The 24422-nt window shown below is 45.7% G+C and overlaps 2 protein-coding genes across 2 annotated transcripts in view; one reads left to right on the top strand and one right to left on the bottom strand.

The window, feature by feature from the left end:
• The window catches only part of LOC131294293 (ecdysone-induced protein 74EF-like), a 29533-nt gene extending 9282 nt beyond the window's left edge, over positions 1–20251 (bottom strand). The window contains exons 1-4 of the mRNA XM_058322340.1: positions 20171–20251; positions 19919–20092; positions 19516–19844; positions 19304–19440 (exon numbers count right to left, since the gene is read on the bottom strand). Coding sequence (XP_058178323.1) covers positions 19304–19440; positions 19516–19844; positions 19919–20092; positions 20171–20251 — 721 coding nt within the window. The remainder of the gene's footprint in view (positions 1–19303; positions 19441–19515; positions 19845–19918; positions 20093–20170) is intronic.
• A 1684-nt stretch (positions 20252–21935) lies between these two features.
• On the top strand, positions 21936–22841 carry LOC131281501 (U7 snRNA-associated Sm-like protein LSm11). Its single transcript, XM_058310835.1, has 2 exons — positions 21936–22289; positions 22358–22841. The coding sequence occupies exons 1-2, from the start codon at positions 21986–21988 to the stop codon at positions 22834–22836; spliced, it is 783 nt and encodes a 260-aa protein (XP_058166818.1). The 5' UTR covers positions 21936–21985; the 3' UTR covers positions 22837–22841.
• The last annotated feature ends 1581 nt before the right edge of the window (positions 22842–24422 follow it).

Genomic DNA, 24422 nt, shown 5'->3' with positions numbered 1-24422 from the left:
ACGCTGCTGTTCGGTGCTTGGAACGCACTTACGATTTTTGTGCGTCATGTACGTGGATGTATTCGTGCCTGTGTTTGCAGGGGCCAGTGCGTGTGCAAACCGGCGCGATCCGTGAGAGGAGTTCGAAAGCACATAAACAACTCCGCGTGCACCAGTCGAGTAATCCTTGACCGAGTAATCACTTCGGCTGCTTGACACGACGCCATTAAGGTGGTGCTGGTGGTGGACCCCTTCCACGATCGACGTGCATTCGACGTGGAGGAACAACAGCGATGGCAAGACATGATCACCGATCCTCCTCCCTCCGATCGTGGTTGGGTGAAAGAGAAGGGAATTTCGCTTCGCTCGGAATCGGTAACCCGCCACCAGCCGTGTCACATGTCACATTTTGAACAGCGCCCTGCCCTACCTCTCCTTCCTCTTACCCAAACAAGTGACACACAAACATCCAAAAACCCCAGGTCAGGAAATTCCTTTCCTGTGAAATCCGTACCCGCGCGTCCTTTCTTCGGACGGAAACGGTTGGCGTCCCTTTCGGTGACACTCGTTCGCACGTTTCGCCACGCGAAGAGCGGCTTGGCGGGGAGAGATTGAAAGTGTAATTTACATCACACACTTTATGGCCCATCTGGGTAAAGGGCGAGATTGTAGCGCCTCAGTCACGCCTCCCGGCGCGCGAGATGGTCCCCCTTTAATCCGCACAGTGTTTTGTCTCTAACTAACCTAGATTATAGCCGGCCATTTGCTAAGAAGAACAAAGAATCGTTCAGAATTGAGTGCATTGCACCGACATTGGGTTCACGTTTACTGCCGAGAATGGAGAATACTTTAACATAAGATGTCACTCGTTTAACATTGGGAAAGGAAGGATTGATTTTACGATAAAAGAAGTTAGTTGAATCATTTTACGAAAGTTCTGGGTACAAAACAATTCAATCGAAGAATTTTTGATCTACATGACTCGCGTGTGACAACGAAAGAAAATTATATTTACAAGATGTTAAAACAGTGCAAATATGGTATACTCAAATATTTTCAATTACAGGTTTAAGCCAATTTAATTTTCCTTAGTTCATTTTACGACACAAAAAGTATTTCGAACAAAAGCAGTTATTTTATCATATTTACAAATTCTTAATTGATACAAACATCTTTTTCGTAAAAAAGCCATTAAAGAAAAGTTGAGAGGACAACAAAAATATAAATTCTTTACTTTTATCTTTACCCTTTAATATTCTTGTTATCTTCTATTTCACAAATGTTTCATGGGAACATATTAAACCCTAACTGTAAAATTACTGTACTGTTTTTTTTTAAATTGTCAACTCATAAAACTATTCCACAATTGTGAACCGAATGTCATTCCAACCAAAGGCGGGCAAGGCATATTAAGATTGAATCATTTCGAACTAAAAGTAACTCGATCCCATCCAAACAAGACACTGCAGAAAAGTGCATTATAAAGTGAGCTTATTAAGTGCTTCATTAAAGGTATCATGTTGCATTTCACGATTTATGAAAAATCAACCCAATTCACGCTTCCATCGCACTTTCAACCCAACGTCCGTTCACATCGAGCTGGAGGAGTTGGATAGAAAATCTCACGCCAAACGAGCTTGGACTCGGTAAGTAATTCGCGTAATCGCAATGAATTTGTCAATGTAGCTAACCAACCTTCAACCCACTCCGGGGGAAATCCGTGGCACTCCGCCTGTGCTCTGCCTCTGCCGGCGTGACCACGAGTCCCGCGTCGCCCGCTCACCGCAAGGGAGGCTTTAATTTAAATGTCATTTTTACCCATTTATGACAGTGTAACCACCCGAGTCGGGCCGAATGGGTTGCTGCCCGTCCGATAAGGCGAACCCGCCCGCTACAAAGTGACCAGCGGAGGTCAGCACGGAGGGTCTTTAGGCCAGGTGTACGCCCGCCCCAGATGCGGTCGCAGGATGAATCGTCGGGCGAGTACGGGACGGGTGTTGCGTTGGCGCAAAGTCAGGCCGCTATCACGTGTTGACGATCGCAGGTGGAACAACGCCCCAGCTGCCTGCGAACCGACGTAATGCGGCACCTTCGACACCGCGGGCCGGAAAGTTCAGCGGTTTTCCCCGCCGACCCCGGTGCTGGAACATAACCGATGACATGCGCGTACGCCCGTAGTTCCCGGCGCCGCTCCCGCCGATCGTGATTGTCCATTTATGGCCCGGGCCGGTTTACGGGACCACGGGTTAACCGTTCGACACGGTCCAGCTTCAACTACGTTGTACCTTTTCTTTAAAGTCACGGTACGGACGCGTCCTGGCGCCCTCCGTCTAACGCTACAACTTACGACGCATTACGCATTGGCCGTGCGACAAACGATCCGATACCGCTCACGACCGGTTCGCGCCCACTTCTTCGACGCCTACTCGAGCGTCCGAGGGGATTCAACGAGTTCAAATGGCACTTGTTGTGCCGGCTGGATCCAGGACTGACCTGGCTCACCCTCGGGACTCGGCCCCTTCTGTCTCGGCCGGTGGCAAAAAGTCCGCCAGTGTCTCTGCCGTTGGCGATAGAGGGCAATAAATTAGCAGGGCTTTCGCTTTCCTTTTCGGGCCGAAACCGAGTCACACAGGGATTTGTTGGGCATGAGAAATGGCTCGAGGATGGAAGGATTACGTGGGCTCGGTGAAAAGCAAAACCGAGAGCGCCAAGGGAGTCGGTGAAATGTTACACCACAAATACAGAACGAAAAAGGAGCCTCGAGGTGCAGTTGCAAACCGTGCAAAAAACAAACTGACAAGAGATCTGCAATTCCTTAGCTCGCATTAAGTGAAAAGTTCCCTCCGTGCAGAAGTCATCCCAAATTTATAGAGTTATCACATAAAAATAATTCATTTGCGCGCTAAAAGCACCCTCCTCGCAACAAGCATTGATTTCCTTGGGCGACCATTGCGAATGCGGTTCATTAACTCCTGAATGCACGGAAAGATCGATGGCCGCCGGAATGGAAGCGCAGTAAATTACTTCACAGCACAAACGAACCAACAAGGTTTTAAAGTAAGCAGACGGCAAAGCAAAACAAACTTACTGTAAACCACATGCTCAGCGAAAGATCCTTGTAAAGATGTATAAAAATCATGTTCGTCTTGGGATGGGAAGAGGAAGACGACGTGAACAAACCTCTCTCAACTCAACTTCTACACTTTTCCTAATCGCCCAGAGGTGCACTTGTTTCGTCGGGTTGATTTATACCCGAACGGGAGCATCCTTAGGTTCAGTCGAGTCGAGCTTGTTCACGTCCTGGCCGAAAAGCAGTGGAAAAAAGACGACCAAGACTTAAAAAAAATGGAGCACCATCGTGTTGCTTAAAGAAAAGAACTTTCACTTGCCCTTTCGAGGACGAAGTGAGTGGAAAACCGGGAACTGGGTTTCCAAGGAAGTCGCAGAGTCGCAGTACCCTAGCGTGAACTCGCTTTTCGTCCAACACTCTGCATCCAACACGTCGGGAAAACACCACCCGGGAAAAAGGATGTTAATGCAGTGATGCATTGGTACAATTTATGATTCTAAAGGGGATTCTTTTGGGTTGAAAAAGAACCAAAAAACACTTGAACAATTGCATTTTGTTTGTCAATGTGAGTTGGTTCATCCGAAGTGCTTGGTTCCGTCACGAAAGGGACCACGGTTGCTAACAGGCTACCAACAACACTTGTTTCTTGAGATTCTCGTAACATCATTCGTACAAATAAATCTCTCGTTCACGAACTCTTTAAAATCAATCGAAAATGGGCTGAATGAAAGTGGAATGGTTGGGGGTCCGCGACAGCCGAGCGGTAGCGCCGGTTAGAAAATCGACCCATGAGCGCCGGGGCTCACCACCTCGACGGCGTGGGTTCGAATCCCAACCGAGACCGGACCCTCCCCCTGTACGAGAGGACTGACTATCCACGTACAACAGGGAAACAAGTCTCGTAAGCCCTTAACGGGCAGGCATGACCAAGAGGTCGTTACGCCAAGAAGAAGAAGAAGAAGAAGTGGAATGAAAGACAAAGGTTTATTTTATCAATTCAGTATGATTATAGTTAAAGAAAACATTTGAGCATAGAAATGTTTCTTTACATAAAATCTCTTTTCTAAGTTTATAAATTGGTATTTAAATTTGTAAAAAATGCTCTTAAGATCTGTTAGGAAAGGCATTACAGTTTCAGGTAACAATTACTTGAAACAATCAAAAACATTTTCAAAGCACATAAAAATTCAATCATTAACACATGGTTATTTTTACACGAAAATTGCAGATTATTTTGTAGTGGTGCTTTTCGTACCTGTGTTTGATCTAACTGAACACATATCAACTATAATATAGTTGTCAAAATATTCCACAAAATTTCCAAATTATATAAGTTTAAAAATACGACAAATGCGTAACACATTTTTTCCGATCCGTTGTGATGAAAACAAGAATAGGAAAAGCTTGACGAAACAACAGCAACCACAACACAAACTTTCCTCCGGTATGTTGTATGTTATTTAGAGAACATAACAAGCTTGGGGTTTTTGGTTTTTGATTTTCTCCACATTGGATTTTAACAAACACACTCCCTTCTTCTCGTCGTATTCCCCCACGTAAATGCTAAAATCTTCCCTTCGAGGCTGATTTAGAAAAGGCAAAAGTTTCTATCTGGTGCATGTGCTTTCGGGAAATGAGATTTTTCCCGGTTAACTTTCCCCAACAGTTTTTTCCATGGCGTATCCTGGGGATGGAAGGTAGATGTTTTCAATACCTGCATCCACCGAAGCTCCCGTTGAAAAGAGATATTGGTTTACTGCTATGTGGGAATTCTCTTTTTTCATCATAATGATTACCATTTTTTCTCCCCCCGTTTTCCATCTCAATACAACGAGCAACTTTTTGTAGTATGTTTTCCACGTTTCGCCAAACGGATGATGTTAAGCATTATGCTTGGTAGATGCTCCTGTTATCTTCCGCTTATCCTTTAGCTACCTTTGCGTCCAACTTCCCGTGCTCGCTTCCAGACGAGATACCGGGCTCGCTTCATTTTCGTCCGAGGCTAAAGTTAATCAAATTTCATTCACTGGCCACTTCGCCGGTCGATGATTTAGAAGCGGTTCCCAGTAATTTTCCTCCAAACTGAATCCCGCAAAGAAAAAGGGAAGCGAACCCGATGACCGGCGGTGAGTTAGTGTTTTACTAATTGGATGACGTTAGATTCGCTTTGATTCGTTCGCTTCAGAATCGCTACGGAAGGTTAGGAAAGTAAATTTGTTATACACTGGCAGTCCCGTTTTCCCGTCGAGGTGCGATTTGGTGGGATGATCCATCACACATAACAGCTCAATCGCAATGGTGGGGGGTCGGTTCTCGCTCGCCGAAAGGAACGGGAAAAACGTGACCATTTGATCCTTCTTGGTCGCGCGCGCTTCATCCAGACAAACAATTTGATGAGTCGGGAGAAAAATAAAAGAACGCAAGTCCTTCCACATCCCGCCCTGTAGTGGTGTTGGTGGCCAGTCAATGGACTAGTGTGTGATTTATTTTCCCACAACTTTCTCGTTTCCAGGAGCTCGGGAGCCGCCTGACGAGAAACTGATTGACGGCTTGGGTTGTGAATTGGGTTGAGTGGCGATCGAAAAATCCACACTCCACACGAACCCTACCTCAGCCGTCGTCAGCGTACGCTTCAATCACGACCGAAAGTTTGACGGATGGACAAAATGATGATGTTGCAGATGATATGAAATTTTATCCACTCGCTCGGTCCTTCGGTTTCCGTTTTGTCCGCGCCACCCTTGGAGGCCAGTTACGAGTAACCCGGCATCGATAAATCAGTCAGTCGTGACCGGCAAGGATATCCGAAACGGAGTGGGCGTGGGATCCACCACACATACGCCAGTTCCTTTGGAAAACCATGAGCCTCTGTTGCATATACCGATACGGGCGACTGATGAAGTTATAAAGTAAAATAAGAAGCTAGACATACCTTCAAGCTGCTGGAGGCCGGAAGAAAGCTCGGCAAGTTAACTTCTCCCATACACATACACACACACACACACACAAGGTGGAACGTTCGGAAGCAGCCGGGACGAACTTTATGGCTACGCCGATTACGCTGACGATGGCGTCGGGACATTGTGTTGACTTGCACTTGCTTCTTGCGAGAGTTCCTTCACCCGCCCTCGGCTCTTTCGGCTACCCTCGATTCTATCTACGCTTTTCACGTGGCGATAAAAATAAGGATGTCCCGCCCCGAGGCACCTTCCCTGGCGGCATCCTCGGGTTTTCCGATGGATACGTGAAGTTTCAACGGGGCACTGAGTGATGATAAAAATTCGATTCCAAGTTATGATGACGAGACGGGCAGTATGTGTGTGTATCTGCCACCATTCTCGCCATGGTTGCACCGCACTCACTTTTGTCATCTTTTGTAGCGTCTTCAAATGTTCACGTACACGTACGAGCTACTTTATGCTTCTCGGTGCCCGCAGCACACAAAGTTCGTGCACATTTTGAGCATCGTTTACTTGGATCGTAAACTCGGAATGCATGCTCATGGGAAGTGTGGATTTTATTTAGTTGCCCGTTGGAAACAAGTGGCTCCACTGGCGATCATGGCGGACCTGATGGATTTTCGAATGTCCATCAATCAATCAATGAGACAAGGGCGGTTTCTGGCTAATTCCGACAAGTGGGGATTTGTTGTATATGGGGCTTTATAAAGTTACTCGATCCCAGTCATATATAAAACCATTTACACACGAGGCATTTTACATCCTTGTGGAAGGGACTTTTCCGAAATTACACTTGAAATTGGATCCTTTAAAAATCAAGCCACAGAGTCACAACATTTATAGATCGAATGATAACCATACAAGCATCCAACTTTAGTGCTACATCAACAACATCTAGTATCACACTTGATTGTTCTCAGATATAGAAATACAACTAGAAACGGTTAGAACGGCTCGTCAACAATGTTTTTCAAAGTTTCATTTTAGCAAGGAATCAGAATTTTTATGAAAATATTCCCTTGGTAGTAAAACCGACTACAATCTAGTTAAAAAACGTACAGTCCAATCAGAAAGTCAAATATAAATATGTTTTGCTCAATGTATTTTTAGATTGTAAATAAATCATAGATATACCATGCTGGTATTATCAATATTTAACTGACATCAGTTCAAAAAATTTCCCTATCATTCTTTAATATACAACACAATTGTTATTCTCGTTTCGTATATGTGTCACCCAACACTGATGCTAGTTAATATTCATATCGATGTCCGATGTCCTGCAAGAGAACAAACCGATCGTAAAACTGATCCCAGAGTCCAACCTTTTTCAGCTAGAGGACCACACAATCCGTCCCCAGAGACGAGTTGTTACTGCGTTTTTGAAAGGATAAGAGATGGTAGTAAAATTTTAAAGTGGCACCATACGGGCTTTCCACCACCGAAATGAACGTAGTTTGTAGGGAAAGTTGTCCGGGTCGAAGCAGAAAACAGAGAATGTTTGTATAAAATCACCGGATGTGCTTGGGGAGATGTTTCCGAGGAATCTGTAACAAACAAAAATCACTTCAAATCACCGTTTCCACAAACCATCAGTCCGGTTGGTTTACCCTCACTCCGAGCACAATATGAGCTATGTCTGGAGGGATGGAAATGAGGTGAGCGGAAGGAAATCCGGCCCAGTGCCATGTCAACGGATTGTCGTAAAACCCAAGTGCCCGGTGGGCTAAATGACGCTGCAAAGCAATGGTCATTAAACCGCCAGAATGCCATCGATTCAGCAGCAGCCTTGCATCCCTTTTCCCGGCAGCGCTTCAAAAACGGGAAAATATTAGATACCAGCGGGTTTTGGGGGAAAGAAGTGGACAGCTTCGCAACATTCTAGTCGCCTATCGCAGCTCCGTTCTGCTTCGATTGCGTCCAACTATTTTGCGGTCCCTCTGTCTGGACACGCGAGCGTCACCCACAATTTCTCGAATTTGAGTTCCATTTGGCTTCCCTTTGGCATTTTGCTTCAGCTGCCCGCCTTTTCCACGCCGTCTGCACAATTGACGCCAAAATCAAGACCACGACAATGGCATTGGCACTGACACTCACCCGTGCACGGTCGTGCTGACGCTGACGATGGAAATGTCGCTGCCCAGACTTCTCGCACGCTGATCGGTCCCCGGGAAATCCCGGGAAAATGGTGTCAGCAACCGTAGGGGCAGAAGAAGATAAGGAAAAACGAACAACCCGACCGCTCGGCCCCATGAAACCCAAAACATTCGCCACTCAGACTCCGGTTGTGCATCGGTCGATTCATTCTGTTCTTTGCATCATCGTTTTCCCCCTTTCGGAAAAGCGGATGCCCAACTACTTGCTCCCAAATCGTTCTCCTGGTTTTGGTCCCTGATGATTTTCCTTTTTTTCGTTTTGTTCTGGGTTTTTTTTGGTCCCGATGCATTTTCTCCGGTTTTCCCGGGCGACGAATGCCACCGACTTTTTCTTTTCTTTTTCAACCATCGCATGCCGTTTGCGGACGGAAATTTCTTCGCCGCGTCATCTTCGTCATTGTGGCCCAATTTTCGGTAGCAGGTTTTCCCGCCACGGGTGCGCTCGGGAGGTCGGTTTACCGCGGGCTGCCTCGCCCCGTGGCACGGTAGTGGATCATAAAGTTTATTGCTTTCGTCTGCTTCTTGTCATTATTCTACTTCCAGCGCTAAATATCGTCTGGGCGGTCGCCTTTCCGAGCACGAGACGCGGTGCGATGTTTGAGCGAGTAATTTTCTTCCCAAAGGGCAGTTAACCTTTTTCTTTTTTTTTTGTCGGAGAATTTCCATCCCTTTCCGCCCGTGCACGAAGAAATGCATATGATTTTGGATTTTGGCATAACTCTCCGTTCCGTTCCAGTCTCTAAATTTTGGTTTATCTAGCGCTGGGAAATATCCAATCCCAAGATTCTTGCCATCCCGAACAATGATCGAACGGAGATAATATTGATCTCGGATATTTTCACCCGGAGCTGGTTCATAATTTGCATAATGCCCTACGGCGAGGAACTTACTTTTTTATTTTTCCTTTCTTCACCCATTAGGGGAACTATTTGCATTTCCCTTTTTTATCGTGGCACGTGAGGCAGCAAAGCGGGAATTTATGCTTCCTCCCAACTGCGCCTTTTGCGAGGAAAACTTGGGTTTTTTTATCGTTCCCGGCGGGTCGCATTTTGCATGCGAGTTGCATTGCGCCAACCGAAACCCGTGCGTGTGGAGCATATTGTCCCAGAAGGAAGAAAACGTGGCGACGACGAGCGGCTCGGAGGATGGCAATGGCGTTTTCCACCATCGCATGCATGCGCATTTTCCGGTGCACCACCGAATCAACCGGATGGTTCTGAATGAGTCTGGCCAGACTGTCTGTGCCGTTTGCTATGACCCAAGCCTCGGAGACGATCGTCGTCCTCCTCCTGATGGGCAAAAAACATGACAGTGTGACACCCAACACTGCGGCAAAAAGAATCCGCCCAGAAGACAGGACGCCAGACGATGATTGCATGACAATTTTCAATTTTGCCCCTTCCGTCCACGGGAAACCGCGAGGACGATCCGGACGAGACTAGACTTTCACTATCTTTCCATCGACCTCGATCCGGCGGACCGCACTGAAGTTGTCCTTCGGGGTCATGTGCACGGGTTGGCGCTTGGCATCGCCTTCTTCCCATTTCCTGCGGTCCGAATCGGCTGCCGGCGGGATTTTCGCCCATCGTTCGGGGTGGGTTTGTGTTGTTATCATGAGCACGGCGCATCAATTTTTCCTCCGGATGGTATCCTTTTATTTTCACCTTGTTCTTTTTACTTGGCGCTAGGAGATCGAATCGGTTTCAGACAACGATGAGAGCAGCGCTCGATGCGCTTCGCTGCAACGGAGGTAGTTTTTCCGCCATTTTATGACGTTCCCTCGTTTTCCACCCAAAGATACGTTCATGTTGTCTGTTTTTGGGACAACGGGCATTCGACGAGAGTGAAGCCTGAGACACTGGAAAACAAGGCATTCTCATTCGGATGATGGGAAACGAAAGTGACACCAGTCGATCTATTTTCGGGCATTATTATGTTACAACAGCGAAATAAAAACCACTTTTACCAAAGGAACCAAAGTTTTGGACGTGAAAATGGATGGTTCATGGAATGCGTTTTCAATTTTCTAACTCTACTATTTTCTATTTTGTAGGTTTACGAAACAAACTCAATTACCGAAATCATACACAGAACGGATAGAAATTGGTTTTATCTCGATATCGAAGGCTTATATCAATCTATCAAATTTTTTAACAAACAAACATGTAATTAACATGAAATTACTTAAGCAGGGGGTCCGCGACAGCCGAGCGGTAGCGCCGGTTAGCAAATCGGCCCATGAGCGCCGCCGAGGCTCACCAAATCGACGGCGTGGGTTCGAATCCCAACCGACACCGGACCCTCCCCTGTACGAGAGGACTGACTATCCACGTACAACAGGGAAACAAGTCTCGTAAGCTCCTAACGGGCAGGCATGACCAAGAGGTCGTTACGCCAAGAAGATACTTAAGCAAAATCAATCGACTATTTATACGCAAAATTCATTTGTTTTGTCTTATTGCAAATCAGATGGTTGTTCAATCAAATTCAAATGTAAAAACTTACATTGAAACTTAAAATGACTTGCACAAATATTGCCTAAATGCTAGAATGATTCCAGGCTGATTGAAAGAACATAAAATAAGTACAACTCATTTTCTTTAATTGAGTTCTTCACTACAACAATCGGAATCAAAATGATTTAGTTTATCAAACCATATAAAAACAAAAATAACAAATTAATTCTATAGAACACCTATTCAAATCGTTCCCCAAATTTTTAATAACGTCTACCAGCTTAAAATGTCTATATTAAATATATCAGGAATTTGACGTCCCTTCACTAGCCATTCGTTGCAAAATGGTAACGTTTGACTTAATTTAACCTTCCTCCGCGCGGGGCCTAAAACAAAACCGACCGTTCGGTAATCGAGAAACGGGTGTTTTTCCTCTCCGACCTCAACCTGCCACCGAGTAAACAAACAAATCCAAGCGAAGCAAAAAAAAAGCTGAAACGAGATTCCAATTACCATCAGGACAGGCACGGTGAGCTTCACTATCACTCCCATCTCGAGCAAAGGCTCTCCCCCCCGAAAGGCCCCCCGCGTGGATGAGAAAAATGAAGCACAAAAATAAGTTCAACATCTCGATAGTAGTGACCCAGGCCCGGCAGGCTTAACCTGCAGCGCCGGAGAAGTAGGGCAAAGTTGCCAAAGCTAAAAGGATACGTGACCTTTACGGGGGAAACCGACGACGGCTGACAACGAAACGGACTGGACCGGGTCTGCGCGCTCACACGAAACGGCTAGAACTTTGTGCTGGATCTAACCCTCAGTGTTTTGCAGTGCTGCCATCTGGTGAAGTGCGTGCCGGAGTTGATCGTAGAATCGGCCCAAACGCCAAATGGACACACGCGTGGTATTTAGAACGCACCCTTTCGCGAACGCTCGCGGAGTTCTACAATCACTTTTTTTCTTCTTCCTCCGAATGGGGGTTCGCTGGAAGTGATACGAATGCTGGTGACGGAAAGCGGTTAACAGCATGTCGCATGGGAAGTTAAACGTCCACCGTGCACAGCGCTCTCGAGGAGCTCCATTTACATAACTGTGCGCAACTCGATGAGACGAAAATTTCCTCTATCCTCAAGACAGAGAGAGAGAGAAAGAAAAAACATGAACCAAAAAAATACAACCCCCGCAGTGAACTACATCCAGTGCCCTCCAGGTACGACAACCTTATTCGACACCGCAACTCCAACAAATCAATTCGAAATGCAACATGACTTCACCGGTCAGCGGCTGAAGCAAACATCGACGAATTCCTCACAACGGCTTCCCAGGTGCAGGTCTTCCCGGGGATCATAGACTTACAGAGGTATGCGGGGGTGAAATATGTCGAATTCCTGTTGCCCTCCCACACAGAACACGTTGGAGGAAAATATTCTCATCCACGCAATAACTCAGCTTGTGGAAAAGAGTGTGACCCGACTTCCCTAAGACAGTACAGAGGACTAGGTAGGAAAGAAACCTAACGTATCCTCGCACACCCCGTGCACGCGAGTTGGCCGGCTGCACACGCGATCAATTATGATTTTCCATTAAAATTTCATCTCCAGTCAGTTGCGGTTAATTTGTGCCAATTGACCGGCCACCCTCTCGGTTTGGCGGAATAAATCAGCGTTAACCCCGTGCGCGCGTTCGGTTTGTTGACGGAGACGAAACTTGATACGTGTGCGGTCCAGTTAGCTGCCCAGTCCCTGCGCAAGCTACCAGCGCTCGTGTCAACGAAAGAAGTTGGCGGCGCAGAACAGCGGCCTGTTTCGGGAAATTATATTAGGCCGTGGCTAGCACCGAAGGTATGGCGAGCGGAAGCCAAGGAGATCATTATGCCAGTGAGTTGGGCGAATGAGTTAATTGTACCGGATTAATTTCAGATGGATCGCTTCGTCATGCCAGGGATCGCCGAGTGTTTGTAGATGTTTTTGAGTGAGTAATTACCCAAGGAAGATGGATGTGGGTTGTGCTCATTTGTTCGGAACAGTTCCGAATTAATTCAATATCTATACCACTTGATCTTCAGTAGTTGAAGTATTTGAATTGTAAATGATAATAAATCAGTACTTCTAATATTACCTTAAAACAAATCAATGTTGTTTCATATAAAACCTGATCATAATTTAAAAAAAAGCATAATAATTTTAAAAAGAGTCTCCAACTGTTGTTTACAAGGTTGAAAATATTTTAGGGTGGATAGATAACACTACACACTTCCAGTAACATTGAACACTATAAACTTCTAATGATTCCTACCCTTTAAATGATGGCAAGGCATCATTCCAAGCATCAGCAATGAATATTGAATAATACAAAAAAAATATTCGTTCCAATTCCACGATCAAACTTGGCAAACATAACCAATCTTATTTGGACACTGATTTAAATCGTTTCTTATTTCATAATATTACGCTTACTTTACTTGAACCAGGTGCTAGCTTTTTCAAAGCTTGCTTGATTGTCAACGGAAAGTTCTTGGTTCACAAACTCCCCGCGTCTGACAAATTGCCTCACGGAAAATGCAAATGCCAATTTCATACGCACCAGATGTCAGTGCACAAGATAAACGTATGCATAAGGAACCATTTAGCGTAGGATATCGTTCGCTCGATTAGATCATCGATACCGATCACGGTTAATCGATCCGGCGGCGAATCGACTGGCCCGGTATTGCACTCCTTTTCGGACAAGGCGTCCCCGGTTGGCCGCTAGTCAACGTTAAGGGGGTAGGTAGGTTTGTTAATTAATCGGAAATGACTCCATCTCGCCGTCGCGATCCCAAAAAACCGGTTGACGAGCGTAAACGTCGTGGAGCGATCAACCTGTCCACCCGGGCCAGACCGGAGGCCTAGACGTTGCGCTGTCGTCCTGTCCGTCGTCGAAGTCTCTCTCGCCGAACTCTTGCGCCAGGCTGTGGGCTCAAACGGATTGCAATCCGGTTTTCGGACGGCAGCATCCGTCGCGTCGTGGCCCGAAGAAAGTCACCTTCTCGGACCGATAAAAGGGGCTAGTAGATCCGGTGGCGGAAGGAAGGGTAAAACTGCGCCGAGGCGGGCGATGGAAAAGGAGGCGATGAAAATAAAAATATCCGCTCAGCCGGTTAGCCATGACCCAGTCGAGACCGTCTTACTGGACGGCGGTGGCTGCTGCCGGTTGAGGTAGTCGTTACCGTTGCTGGCGAGGAAAATGGAGGGGCAGGGTAATAGTCGTGTGGATCTCACGAGACAAAGTGCCACGAACGAAGCAGTGGGGCCTTTTCTCGACCCTTCTCCGTGGTTTGAACTTCCGAAAGCGCCAAATGTCACCTTTCGGTAGGAAGTTGGATCCCGGAGAGCAAACGAAAGAGAAGGGAAGGATTGCGTAATGGAGGAAGCGTTTTGGATTCCAATAACAATGTCCCCTACCTTTTTACATCCTTATGACCATATGTGTGGATGACGTAGAGTTCATAAATAGCCCTATTAGATTGATATACATTTTGCTGTCTTAGTCAGGGTTTCAGAGTCAGTATATTTTTTAAAGTACTAACAAGATGTAACTTTACAATAAAATTAACTTCATTAGCTTGGTTAACTTTTTGCGTATCGCTGATAAAAATTTGTCAATTTTTTTAAGGCAATCGTTATATTACATTGTTACGACTACTCTGACAACATAAATGTGTTCATATAACATTATCTTTTGATTTGCAATGGACCAAGTCACGTTCGTTTTCTCCAACTCATTTGAGTCTCTATTTTACATTACTATTCAAGAGACAGGGCTTGTTTCTAACAATGGAAAGTTTCTCGTTTTTTTATTGTTCCTTTTTTTTGTTAAAGTTGTTTGTTTCATTTTTGTTAAAATTCTGCCATAGATAATAAGTTCTGTTTGAAAAGTTTGAAACCCCACAGTATTGTTCTAATTTAACGATTATTTTTGACATGAACGAACTTCAGATAGATTGATTTCCAGCCATTTGTAAAAGTTTTATCATGTTGTATTGGCTATGTGAGCATCTCCATCAACAATGGATACACATTCTTGGTAGCATCGAGATCATAAGCCACGGCAAAACCGTGGAAACCAAAACAATTTCATGATCTCTTCTAAGCCGCAACTGTTAATAAGCCCTTCTTCATCCTTTTTCGAGGATACGTTGCAAATAACGCTGCAAATGGCACGACCGCAAGGTTTCATTTGCCCCCGGCTCAGACCCTCAGACCCTTCGCATGAAAACTGGGCACTTGCGCAGAACATCCAACATGATGATGACATCATCCGGCGGACCCCGAAAGGTGACCCCGCGGGAGACATAAAACGTTGACCCCAATTATTGCAAACACATTCCGACGGCGATACCGGCACGACGTTAACGCCTCCCGTGGGTCTGAAAGCCCAGCTTGATTGAGGAATTTGAAAAGCCATTTCGCGCCCTTTTGCATCCCCGCCGGGGAGTGGGTGGGAGGGAGGTAGCGGGAGGTAAAAAGCATGTGGCGCGATGATGCGCAATCGACATGAAGCTATTGAAGGCTCTGCTGCTGGAGATTGTCACAAACTCCTCCTAATAGCGGTTAGCGCTTGAATCGTCCCGCGTCGATGTGCAAAGAAATATTTCATTAGTTTCTGTTGTTTCTTGTACTACACGAAGATGGCGCCTCGGAGGAGAAGGTCCCATCCCGAGCCAATCTCGGTGTGGTTCTTTTAATTTTGAAATCCTCATTCCATATCGCCAATCGAATCGATTCCTTTTACCATTCACCTCAGTCAACCGTTGGGCAGATGATGATCTTCGCCGTGGTTAACGATCACGACAGAGTCCTTGTATGGGCGAAGTGTAATTTTCAAACGAAAGGCCCTCCTGGCCAACGCCAAGTGCTGCGTGTGCACATTTTCGGTGGGTCTTTGAACCGAACCAACTGGAGGACAACCGACGTCTCTTTCACACCCCGGAGAAGAATAAAAAAACCCAACCCTCAGTTATGCAACCACGACACCGGGAAGGGTGCCCAAGGTGGCGGAAGGAACGGGTGGCACGGGTGACATGGTCCAGTGCAAAAATCGCTAATGATCCCGGGCAGGAGATCGTGCTGCGAGCAGCAAAAAATTGGGCAACGAACACGAGCGTTAGATTCCAATATTTCTCTCATCCGTTAGCGGGTTTTTTTATTTTTCTCTAGAAAACCCGCGATCCAAGAAACACCAAACGCTTAACGCTTCAAAACGGGGCCAATTGTCAAAACAACGCACTTTCGTGCTGCGGTTCCTCGGTCGATCGATCACCGTGGATCATATTTCATCGCGATCGACGTCGTGCATGTTCCCGTTAGACAAGCGTAAGGAACTCTGGCAAGAAAAAAAAAATAACCTCCACCTCGAAGCAGGAGAACGCCCAAAATCAACACCAGCTTAACCAACATCCGTAAAAGGACACTGAAAAATTGCAAACCAAACAAATCGCACACGGTGGTTTTGGCTTCACGAGGCAAACACAACAACCCGACCCGAACAAGTTAGAGCCAAAGAAAAGGAACATCAGCAATCGTAAAATGTCATGGTTAATTTTTCACTTTCCTCCCGCACACAAGCCTGTCCTCATGTTCCTTCCCTCCTTCCACAGGGACTGACACATGTGGTACATGTAGCTCGAGCCTTCGGTTTAAGTTTTGTTACTTTCGATTTCTTTCGGTTCTTCCGCCTCTCCGAGAGGGAGAGTAATAGATCACGCGAGAAAGGCAAAGATATGATCGTACCATCGGGAGTGTAATGGGATGGAAACAAATTGTTCCAAAACGAATCGGAGGTTCACTCCCGCTTTTTAGTTTTGAGAAAAGAAACAACCCCGTCCCAATTATCAATATCAACGATACGACAACGGAAACGATCGCGTTCGGTGACAAAGTGGAAGCAAAACAGACGACAGCACGAGAAGATTAGAAAAGAAAGCAAAAGAAAATGTTCGGCACAAGCTGCAGCACGGGACAAATTCATTATCGTGACACACATTTTTCAAAACACGCCAAACGAATCTTACATAGCGTGTTTTAACCGCTTCCTTTCTGGCCTTTCGAGGGGTGTCTTTTTGCCCTCGCCTTGCGTCAACATTCTCCACAGCGTGCAGTAGTAGAAGCATCCGTCGGCATTGATTTGGGAACGAGAAAAAGCTTCGCTTACATAACACGCTCCGAGATGAACGCGAACTCTTGACCGATTGTTCGATTGTATAAAAAAAGAAGCCGTCTCAGTTCGCGGAAACCGACGGAAGCCACGGAAAGGGCCGACCAATTTTGGGATGTTGGTAATGGGGTGGTAATTTTCGACTAGCCACCGAATTTCGGCAAGATCGAGCTGACGATCCAATTAACGTGCGATCGTGGAGTCGCTGAACGGTTGAAGCCGACCAATTGCATGAAGTTTGGCTTTCGAAATACATTTCGCTTCGTGGTGGAAGGATTTAGGTAAAACTGGTAAAAAAGACTATTTTCTCTAAATACTTTGATGAACACTAAAAATAACGGCAAGAGTGCGTACCTTATCTTACCGTTTGTGATCAATTTTACACAACACATATGTTTTCAATAAGAGTTTCCTCGTAATTTCCTCAATCACATTAATATTACATTAAATCAAATTAAGCATACCATATGAGGTTCTCTGCGAGTCATTGAAAACATTTGAAAAGATTATCAAATGCTTATAGTTATAAAATAACTTTCTGCTGTATTTCTGCCAATACATCAAACTATTATGGAGATATTTTCAAAATTCACCGGAATGTTTAACGTGAATGTTACTATAAGATGATCATTGAATTGAACAATCAGTGCAAAAACAAAATTCCCATTTTAAATCCAGAAATGTCCACAGTAACAACTTTCAAACCCATCGCAAGTATCGAACCTGTACCTCCCTGAGAAGCCGTTACGGTCAACAGGAAGCGAACGATGACCCGGCGGCCAGTGTCGTCTGTCAACTGAAGGAAAGAAAACTCCCTCATCGGTCGGACGGTACGAACAGGGAAGGAAGTGGTGCCTGGAATGCAAACGGGCGTTTCCGATTTCGTAACGGACACGAAGGTTTGCGCTTTATTTCGCCCGGACGATCTGCACCAGGGGCCTTGACCGTAAAAGGACACTCAAGGAATTCGGGACCATCGACGGGGTTTACTTGTCAAATCCGTCGGAAAACAAACATCAAAAATAAAAAGAATAATCAATCGTCTTCGCTATGGGAGTGGCATAGCTGCACACAAAACTCCGGACCGTCTTAAGACAACCGCAAATGCAAGAAGATCCATGTCAAGTCCAGCAAGAAATAAGTCCGCAAAACAAAGCTGGACGCAATCGGATGCGGAAATAAAAAGAAAAAAAAAACATTAAATTGTCTACACACCACGGACACGTACCGTTGTGCGTCGCGAGCCACCCAAGCCTACAGGTCGAAAGAAGAAGAACCCGCCGACAGGAACAAACCTGCTGCATCGGAACATTTGCACAAGTGCGCGGCCACTGCCCTTGGCCGCTTAAATTCGATCGCCCACCGGTCTGGGACGGGTTGGGCCAGTTCCGTTTGCCGGTGCATTGAGGAAGCGCACAACAGTAAAGCGCATGAAAAATAGCAAGCGGCTCAGCAAAGTCCCACTGAAATTGGACCGCCCCAAAACCGACCCGACTGGGTAGGGAGAGGGTTGGTGGGCGGTATGAGTCGCTCCACGAAACAAGGAACTAGTGTTGATGGCGTAGTTACACAAAAAAAATCAAATGACTAATGGCGATTTAACCCGCAATGAAGCGGAGACGACCCAAATGCGAAATTTATATCCCCTAAGACAGGGTGACGGGGATGCAAGGAAGCCGGCGGCAAGGGTGGCAATGTTCACAGGAAAATGCGCACCATTCACCGACTCCAAATCGTGGCTTCCTGCAAGAATTGTGCTGCGTCGAGCTTGGCGTACCTGTATTGCTTTATGTTGCACATGACTGTATCCATCGAACCCATTTGTTTTATTTTTTTGAAGTTTTAGTCATTTTTCGGAATATTGATTGATAAGAATCGTTGGTTGAGTTTTGCTTTTATGATAGGTTTGTATGGTTTGTTGTGAAAAGTAAATTCCAAAGAACACTCTATAATAGTTTTAAATAATTCTCCCTTGGATTGTATGAAATGTGAGGTTAAAACGGGACATAGATATGCATACTTTGCAGTAAATGCCTACTTCGCATAATGCATAAAAGATGTTGCTAACTTGTGCTTGTCAAACACTGCCAAATGATATACCGTTACATCAAACAGAGGAAGTAACAGCATTGGGTATCGCTTTTCTTGTAAATGCTTCTTATTTTGTACCATTTCGGTTGGTAAGATGGCTCAGATATAGAAGTAAAATTCAATTCAAGACTAACTTAAAATGTGTATATGCAAAAAGTACTCACGTCGTTTTGTGAAATTATCAAAGTTTTGTCAAACAGGGAGGAAACCACATTCATGCTTATCGCATTCTTCTATTGGCGTTGAAGATTTTTGGTTAAAATAGAACGTGGTTCGACTCAAAATGAAATAACAATTCAAAGCAAAGGAACGTGCTTTCCTCCTGTCGGACTGAGTTACTTCTGGAGTGCAGGAGTATTTTCTTTCCGAAACATCATTAAAGAACCAAACGGTGCTTACCTTTGATGACGATATCGGGCGGCTTATTGGCCCTTCCACCATTACTGCTACTACTGCTACTGCTATTGTTGTTGTTGCTGTGGGGATGGTGGTGATTGTTGTTGGTGTTGTTGGATGACACTCCGAGTGCCTCCAAGCTGGTAACGCCATTCAGATTGCCATGTTGATGATGGAGCTGCTGCTGCTGCTGTTGTTGCTGCTGATGGAGCTGCTGTTGTTGCTGCTGTTGTTGATGGTGGTTCTGCAGGAGTTTTTCGGCGAGCAGCGAATTGTTAAAGCGATTCTGCTGCAGCAAACCCTGTGCCTGTGCGATTAGCAACTGTTCTTGCAGCTGCTGGGTAGTGAGACCGCTAGAGCCTAGCAGCTGATCGTTTCCACCCGAGCAGAGTCGGTTGAGACTTCCGTCGGACTCGTTCGGGTCGCCGGAAAGGGCACTGAGCTGGGCGGCGGCGGCAGCGGACGAGAGGAACTGATTGCAGCTCTGGAGGAAGAGTTGGCCGCTCGTTTCCTCGTCCAGCTGCAGATCGTTGTTGTTTTCCTCCTGTGAACGAAAGTAAACCCGACACGATTATTTTCATAGTTCATTAAGGGGAAAACGTGTGCGTTGCAACATACGACTTTGATTTCGGTGGGTGGAAAGTCTTGGAAAAACTGTTCCAGCTCAAACGAGTTTTCCGTCAGCTGCCGCAGCAGCTCATCCGAGTCATTGTCCAGCTGGTCGTCGAGCGTGTTCAAATCACAGCCACCGTTTGCCAGTTCCGCCGTTTGGCTTGCCGTTTGATTACTCTCCTGTGCGAGGAAGAGAAAAAGGGTGGAAAAACCTTATTCGTAAAACGAAAACAAAATTGTTTCCCGGCTCATACGTACCGTTTGCAGACACGCCTGCAGATCCACCATCCGTCCATCGTTGTCCGGGGACCACAGCAGCTCATCGTCGATAAATGGCATTGCCACGATGGCAGAGCCACCCCGCAGACTCGCTAACGCCAGCGTTGAATCTGCGGTGCCACGGAAAATGAACTGACACGACGAACGATCACTACTTAAACTATCACTTAACTTCACTTTACGACGATCAAACCGCGCGATCACTATTAACCACCGTTATATCTATGCAACAGCTTTTTTTGAATTTCAAACACATAGGAACACCTTTGCTTAAGGCACCTTTTCTTAACCTCCGTAGCACACCTTCGTTGCAACTACCTACTAGTAAAGGCACGAACCGCACTGTGCTTGCAATTCAAGACACAAACCGTCACGAGCTTTAAATGAACCGGTTCAGTAACAAACAATGCTTTCAAAGCTCCACGCTAGAGGTCGATAGCAGTAATCACTCTTAACCGTTTCGGTGACCTCTGTCGAATAGATCCCGTTGAAAATTTGACCTCTAATTTCCCGTTTCACTTAAGGCAATCGACCAAGGTTGCTGCAGAAAGATGTGCTGCCAACCGAGGTGTAGAAGACACGGTTGCTAGAAGCAAAGCTGTGGAAACCGATTTAAACTTCACTGATGGAATTTTCAAAAAATAAAAAATAAACTTCGTTTCACAAAACTGCCATTCTTAAGGTTGCATGTAAACGTATTACCTTATATGTTGATACTCATTTAGCGTGGACATGTGGCAAAGGATGTCATCGCCAGACGAATAACTTTAAAAACATTCTACGAAAATATTGTTTATCACAGTTTGATCTGATTCACTTGATTCATAAGCGTGGTTAACGTATGCTGGTGCTAACATGCGGTTCTTGATGCTGGTAACTTAATCCGGTGGGTCGTTTATGTTGACCCTTTTGATTCGTTTCAAACCTTGCCGTGTCGTCCACAGCTAATTTTGTTGGTGGCGATCTCGCAAAAGTACCATCTATATTCGTCGAAACACTGTTGGCAAGATTGGGATCAAATGAATGCTCGAGGTACATTTTCTGGGCTCGTATTTGTTTTGCAAGCCAGATGAGGGATCAATGATAGGCCGTTAGTGTATGTTCGGTGTATATTCCTGTGGAAGAAAAAAATGAAGAAAATTCATTAGGACAATGGCTAATAATTTGGTAAAATTATTTTTAGAACGAAATTTGTTCGTCTGAACACAGTATTACTGACATAAACTCGTTAGTGCTCAGCACCAACGAGCACACATAGAACATCCGTTAATGAGATTCAATGCTCGACAGAGTACGTCTCCAAGGCGTTCAAGGTGCAACATAGTACGCCAATCGAACGCATTAGAAACAATTCAATTAGTCGCATTCTTCACCTAGCCCTTTTCCTGCGGGAAAATGTCAATGTAACTTTCACTTTCTACTCGTCTCTGTCAGATCATTGGCATTGAAATCGATAGCCGCCAGCGCATTCGCGATTGTAATCTAATAATAGCGACGCGTTGAAAGAACTTTGGTCTCAACCCTTTCCCAATCTTGAGTGGCAAGTTAATTACATCATTACTTTTCCACCAGACGAAGGGTGGGCGCGAAACCGCGACATTAATTAGATTACTCGTAACGGTTTTGTAACACGTGATTCAAACTAACTTTATATCGTTACCTTGGCTATACAAACCTTGGCTGAAAATTGTCAAATTTTGACATGTTGTTTGTTTATAAATTTTTTAAGCCCAGCAATTTCCGCGAAGTTCTACGAGCAAAACACTTGGTTAAATAGTATTTTAAAGTTGTATTATGAGTGAAAATGATTCCGATGGTGAAATCCATTCCAGCTCGGACAGTTCCTCCGAACTCGACGTCAGTGGAACGCGTTTCAATCCCCTTAAAGCGCTTTATTCAACCAAAATCAAGGTGCCGGTCGCAAAAGCGAAGCTGCACGACAACGTGCAATCTTTGGAATCGAGACAGAACATTCTTGGAGGTTTTGATCATCCGTACGACGAGCAACGGATCAAACAGATACGAGCTGCCAACACATTGAAGAAAAAACTGCCGGAACCAAGCGCGCAACCGATTAGGCGATTTGCACCAGAGCAGGGTAAGCAGTTCTTGCCCACGATGGCATGAAGAAAAGTTTGTAACACTCGTGAACCTCTTCCTTTTCAGGGCTTGTTCAAGTGCAACGACCGGTACGCCACCAGAGAAATATATTCCTCCGACTGGAAAAAGGCTATGAGGGTCCCCTAGCAAAGCTACAGGAATGGATGAACAAGCGGACACGCGTACGCATCTACACCCGCAAACAGAAAGGTGTTCGAGGGCACATTTCGGGTTTTATAGAAATCTTCGACCACCATTGGAACATGGCCGTCAGTGACGTATCGGAAACATGGCGCCGACGAAAGTATCGATATTCCGAGAACAAACTGGCACCGGAAACTATCGGGCCAGCGCAGGACTGTTCCGAACGGCTGCGTATGCTTGGTATAGTTTTGCCCCAGAGTAAGGCACGTTGTGATGGTAAAAAGTATGTGATATGTACCCGCAAGGTACCACAACTCCTGATCCTCGGTGAACAGGTGGTTCTGGTCACCCCCGAACCACCGGAACCGGAAAAGACTGATAGCGGTGAGTTGAAAAAATAAATCGATCTGTACAAAACGATAACCCATACCGTTTGACTTCGCGTTCGTACCGGGAGCTTAAGAATCACTTTCACCAGTATCCGACCCCCGCGGACATCCGGTACCGGGTCTACCACGAACTCACTGTCAATGACTCTTGCCAGCAGTGCAGTGGCGAAGCCGCAAGACCGGAAAGTCTATTGCCCTCGCCTGCGTCAACGACGACGTTAATCTATCGTACATTTCCCAGTTATGTTTTACCTCCTAGCCCAACGCTCTCGCCCACCCCCGGAGCGATCCGGACCGTTTTTGCGCGAATAGTGCGAAAAGATAAAAGCAAGATAGAAGGAGAGAAAGTTGAAATCTTTTCACTTTTAACATTACGGTCAGCTCTACGGTGGTGCTGTTTCTCTCTCCTCCACCGAAAGAGCAAGAAAGAAAGCGCCCACTTCCCTCCAGCGGCCTCGCGTAATGCGTGTTGCAATCCTCCGAACCGGTGCATTGGCTTCCTCGTCGTGAATCTCACCGGCCCGGTCTAACGCGAAGACGGTATGCGATTACATCTGGTAGAGGTCGGTGGACGCCACTATGATAACTACTGGACGGTAGAAAACCAGTGTTTTCCCCTCTCTTCCCACCGGAGTGTTTCCGTCATTTAAGACACCATCTGATGGTTGGTAACCTTTTTGAAGTTCTTTTTTTCAATTTTATTCGGTTTGTGATTTTGTCCGCGAAACCAGTATTTGAAGCTATTTTTGGCATTCGAGCGGAATGGGAGTTTCCTTCCAGCAAAGGTCACGGTTTACAACACGGGCACTTTACCGAATGGATAGATGGGAGTTTGCGGATCCATTTGCATAATGGCAAAGGTCGTGAAGCAACAAATGCGGTTGGGTCGAAGCTGACTAAACGGTCTGTATTGAATAACGTGATAATTGAAAATATAATATTCCGATTGAAGCTGATCAGCCATACCCCGCCTACGTCGATTAAAAATTAAAATTCAAAATGAAGAATAAAATTGTGGTCTTCTGGTTTACCTGTGAGATCTAATTTTATTAGTTAGAATTCCTCAATACTTTAAATTTTACTTAACCTCATATTCAGATGGATATATAAATGCTTTCAACAAAATGTTCGAGTTGTCATAAGGCGTAAAAAAAAGAAAGACTTTTGATTTCACTGAAAATTGTCCAACAGTGGTTGGTTCATTGCCCTGCGTATTTTCCGCTATGCTGCAACAACGTTTAGATTTTCCAACTGCCGTAATGCGGCGGTGTTTTGTGATTTCCCGTTAGCGTAAAGCATGCCGGGTTTCCATCCCCCCCGTGTGACCGTTTGCAGCCATTCACTAAAGCACAGGTATGTCTATTGGCACATCCTCAACCGGTATAGAGGGAACGGTGCATATGTGCAAGTGCAACTGCAGGTGCAACCGTCCGCGACGATGATGATGCCGTTGCGTGCGGTGCATCATTTACGCGCCAACCGTATTCGGATATGGCGGCATGTCGGTGCCGGAAGCCGCGGTAAGGGAACGATGCATCCCCCATGCACCATACACCGCCACCCGGGCCGTCGTCCACCCTCCTCCGGTGGTGGCGAAA

Source organism: Anopheles ziemanni, chromosome 2 (assembly GCF_943734765.1).
Source record: "Anopheles ziemanni chromosome 2, idAnoZiCoDA_A2_x.2, whole genome shotgun sequence".
NCBI classification, from domain to species: Eukaryota; Metazoa; Arthropoda; class Insecta; order Diptera; family Culicidae; genus Anopheles; species Anopheles ziemanni.
The sequence above is the reverse complement of the archived record's forward strand: the minus strand, read 5'-3'. Positions and strand labels throughout refer to the sequence as shown.

Excerpts from the sequence above, each read along its gene's own strand:
- LOC131281501 (XM_058310835.1), top strand. The coding sequence starts at position 21,986 with ATGAGTGAAAATGATTCCGATGGTGAAATCCATTCCAGCTCGGACAGT. Across the intron at positions 22,290-22,357 it reads GCGATTTGCACCAGAGCAGG|GGCTTGTTCAAGTGCAACGA; the intron begins GTAAGCAGTTCT and ends CTTCCTTTTCAG.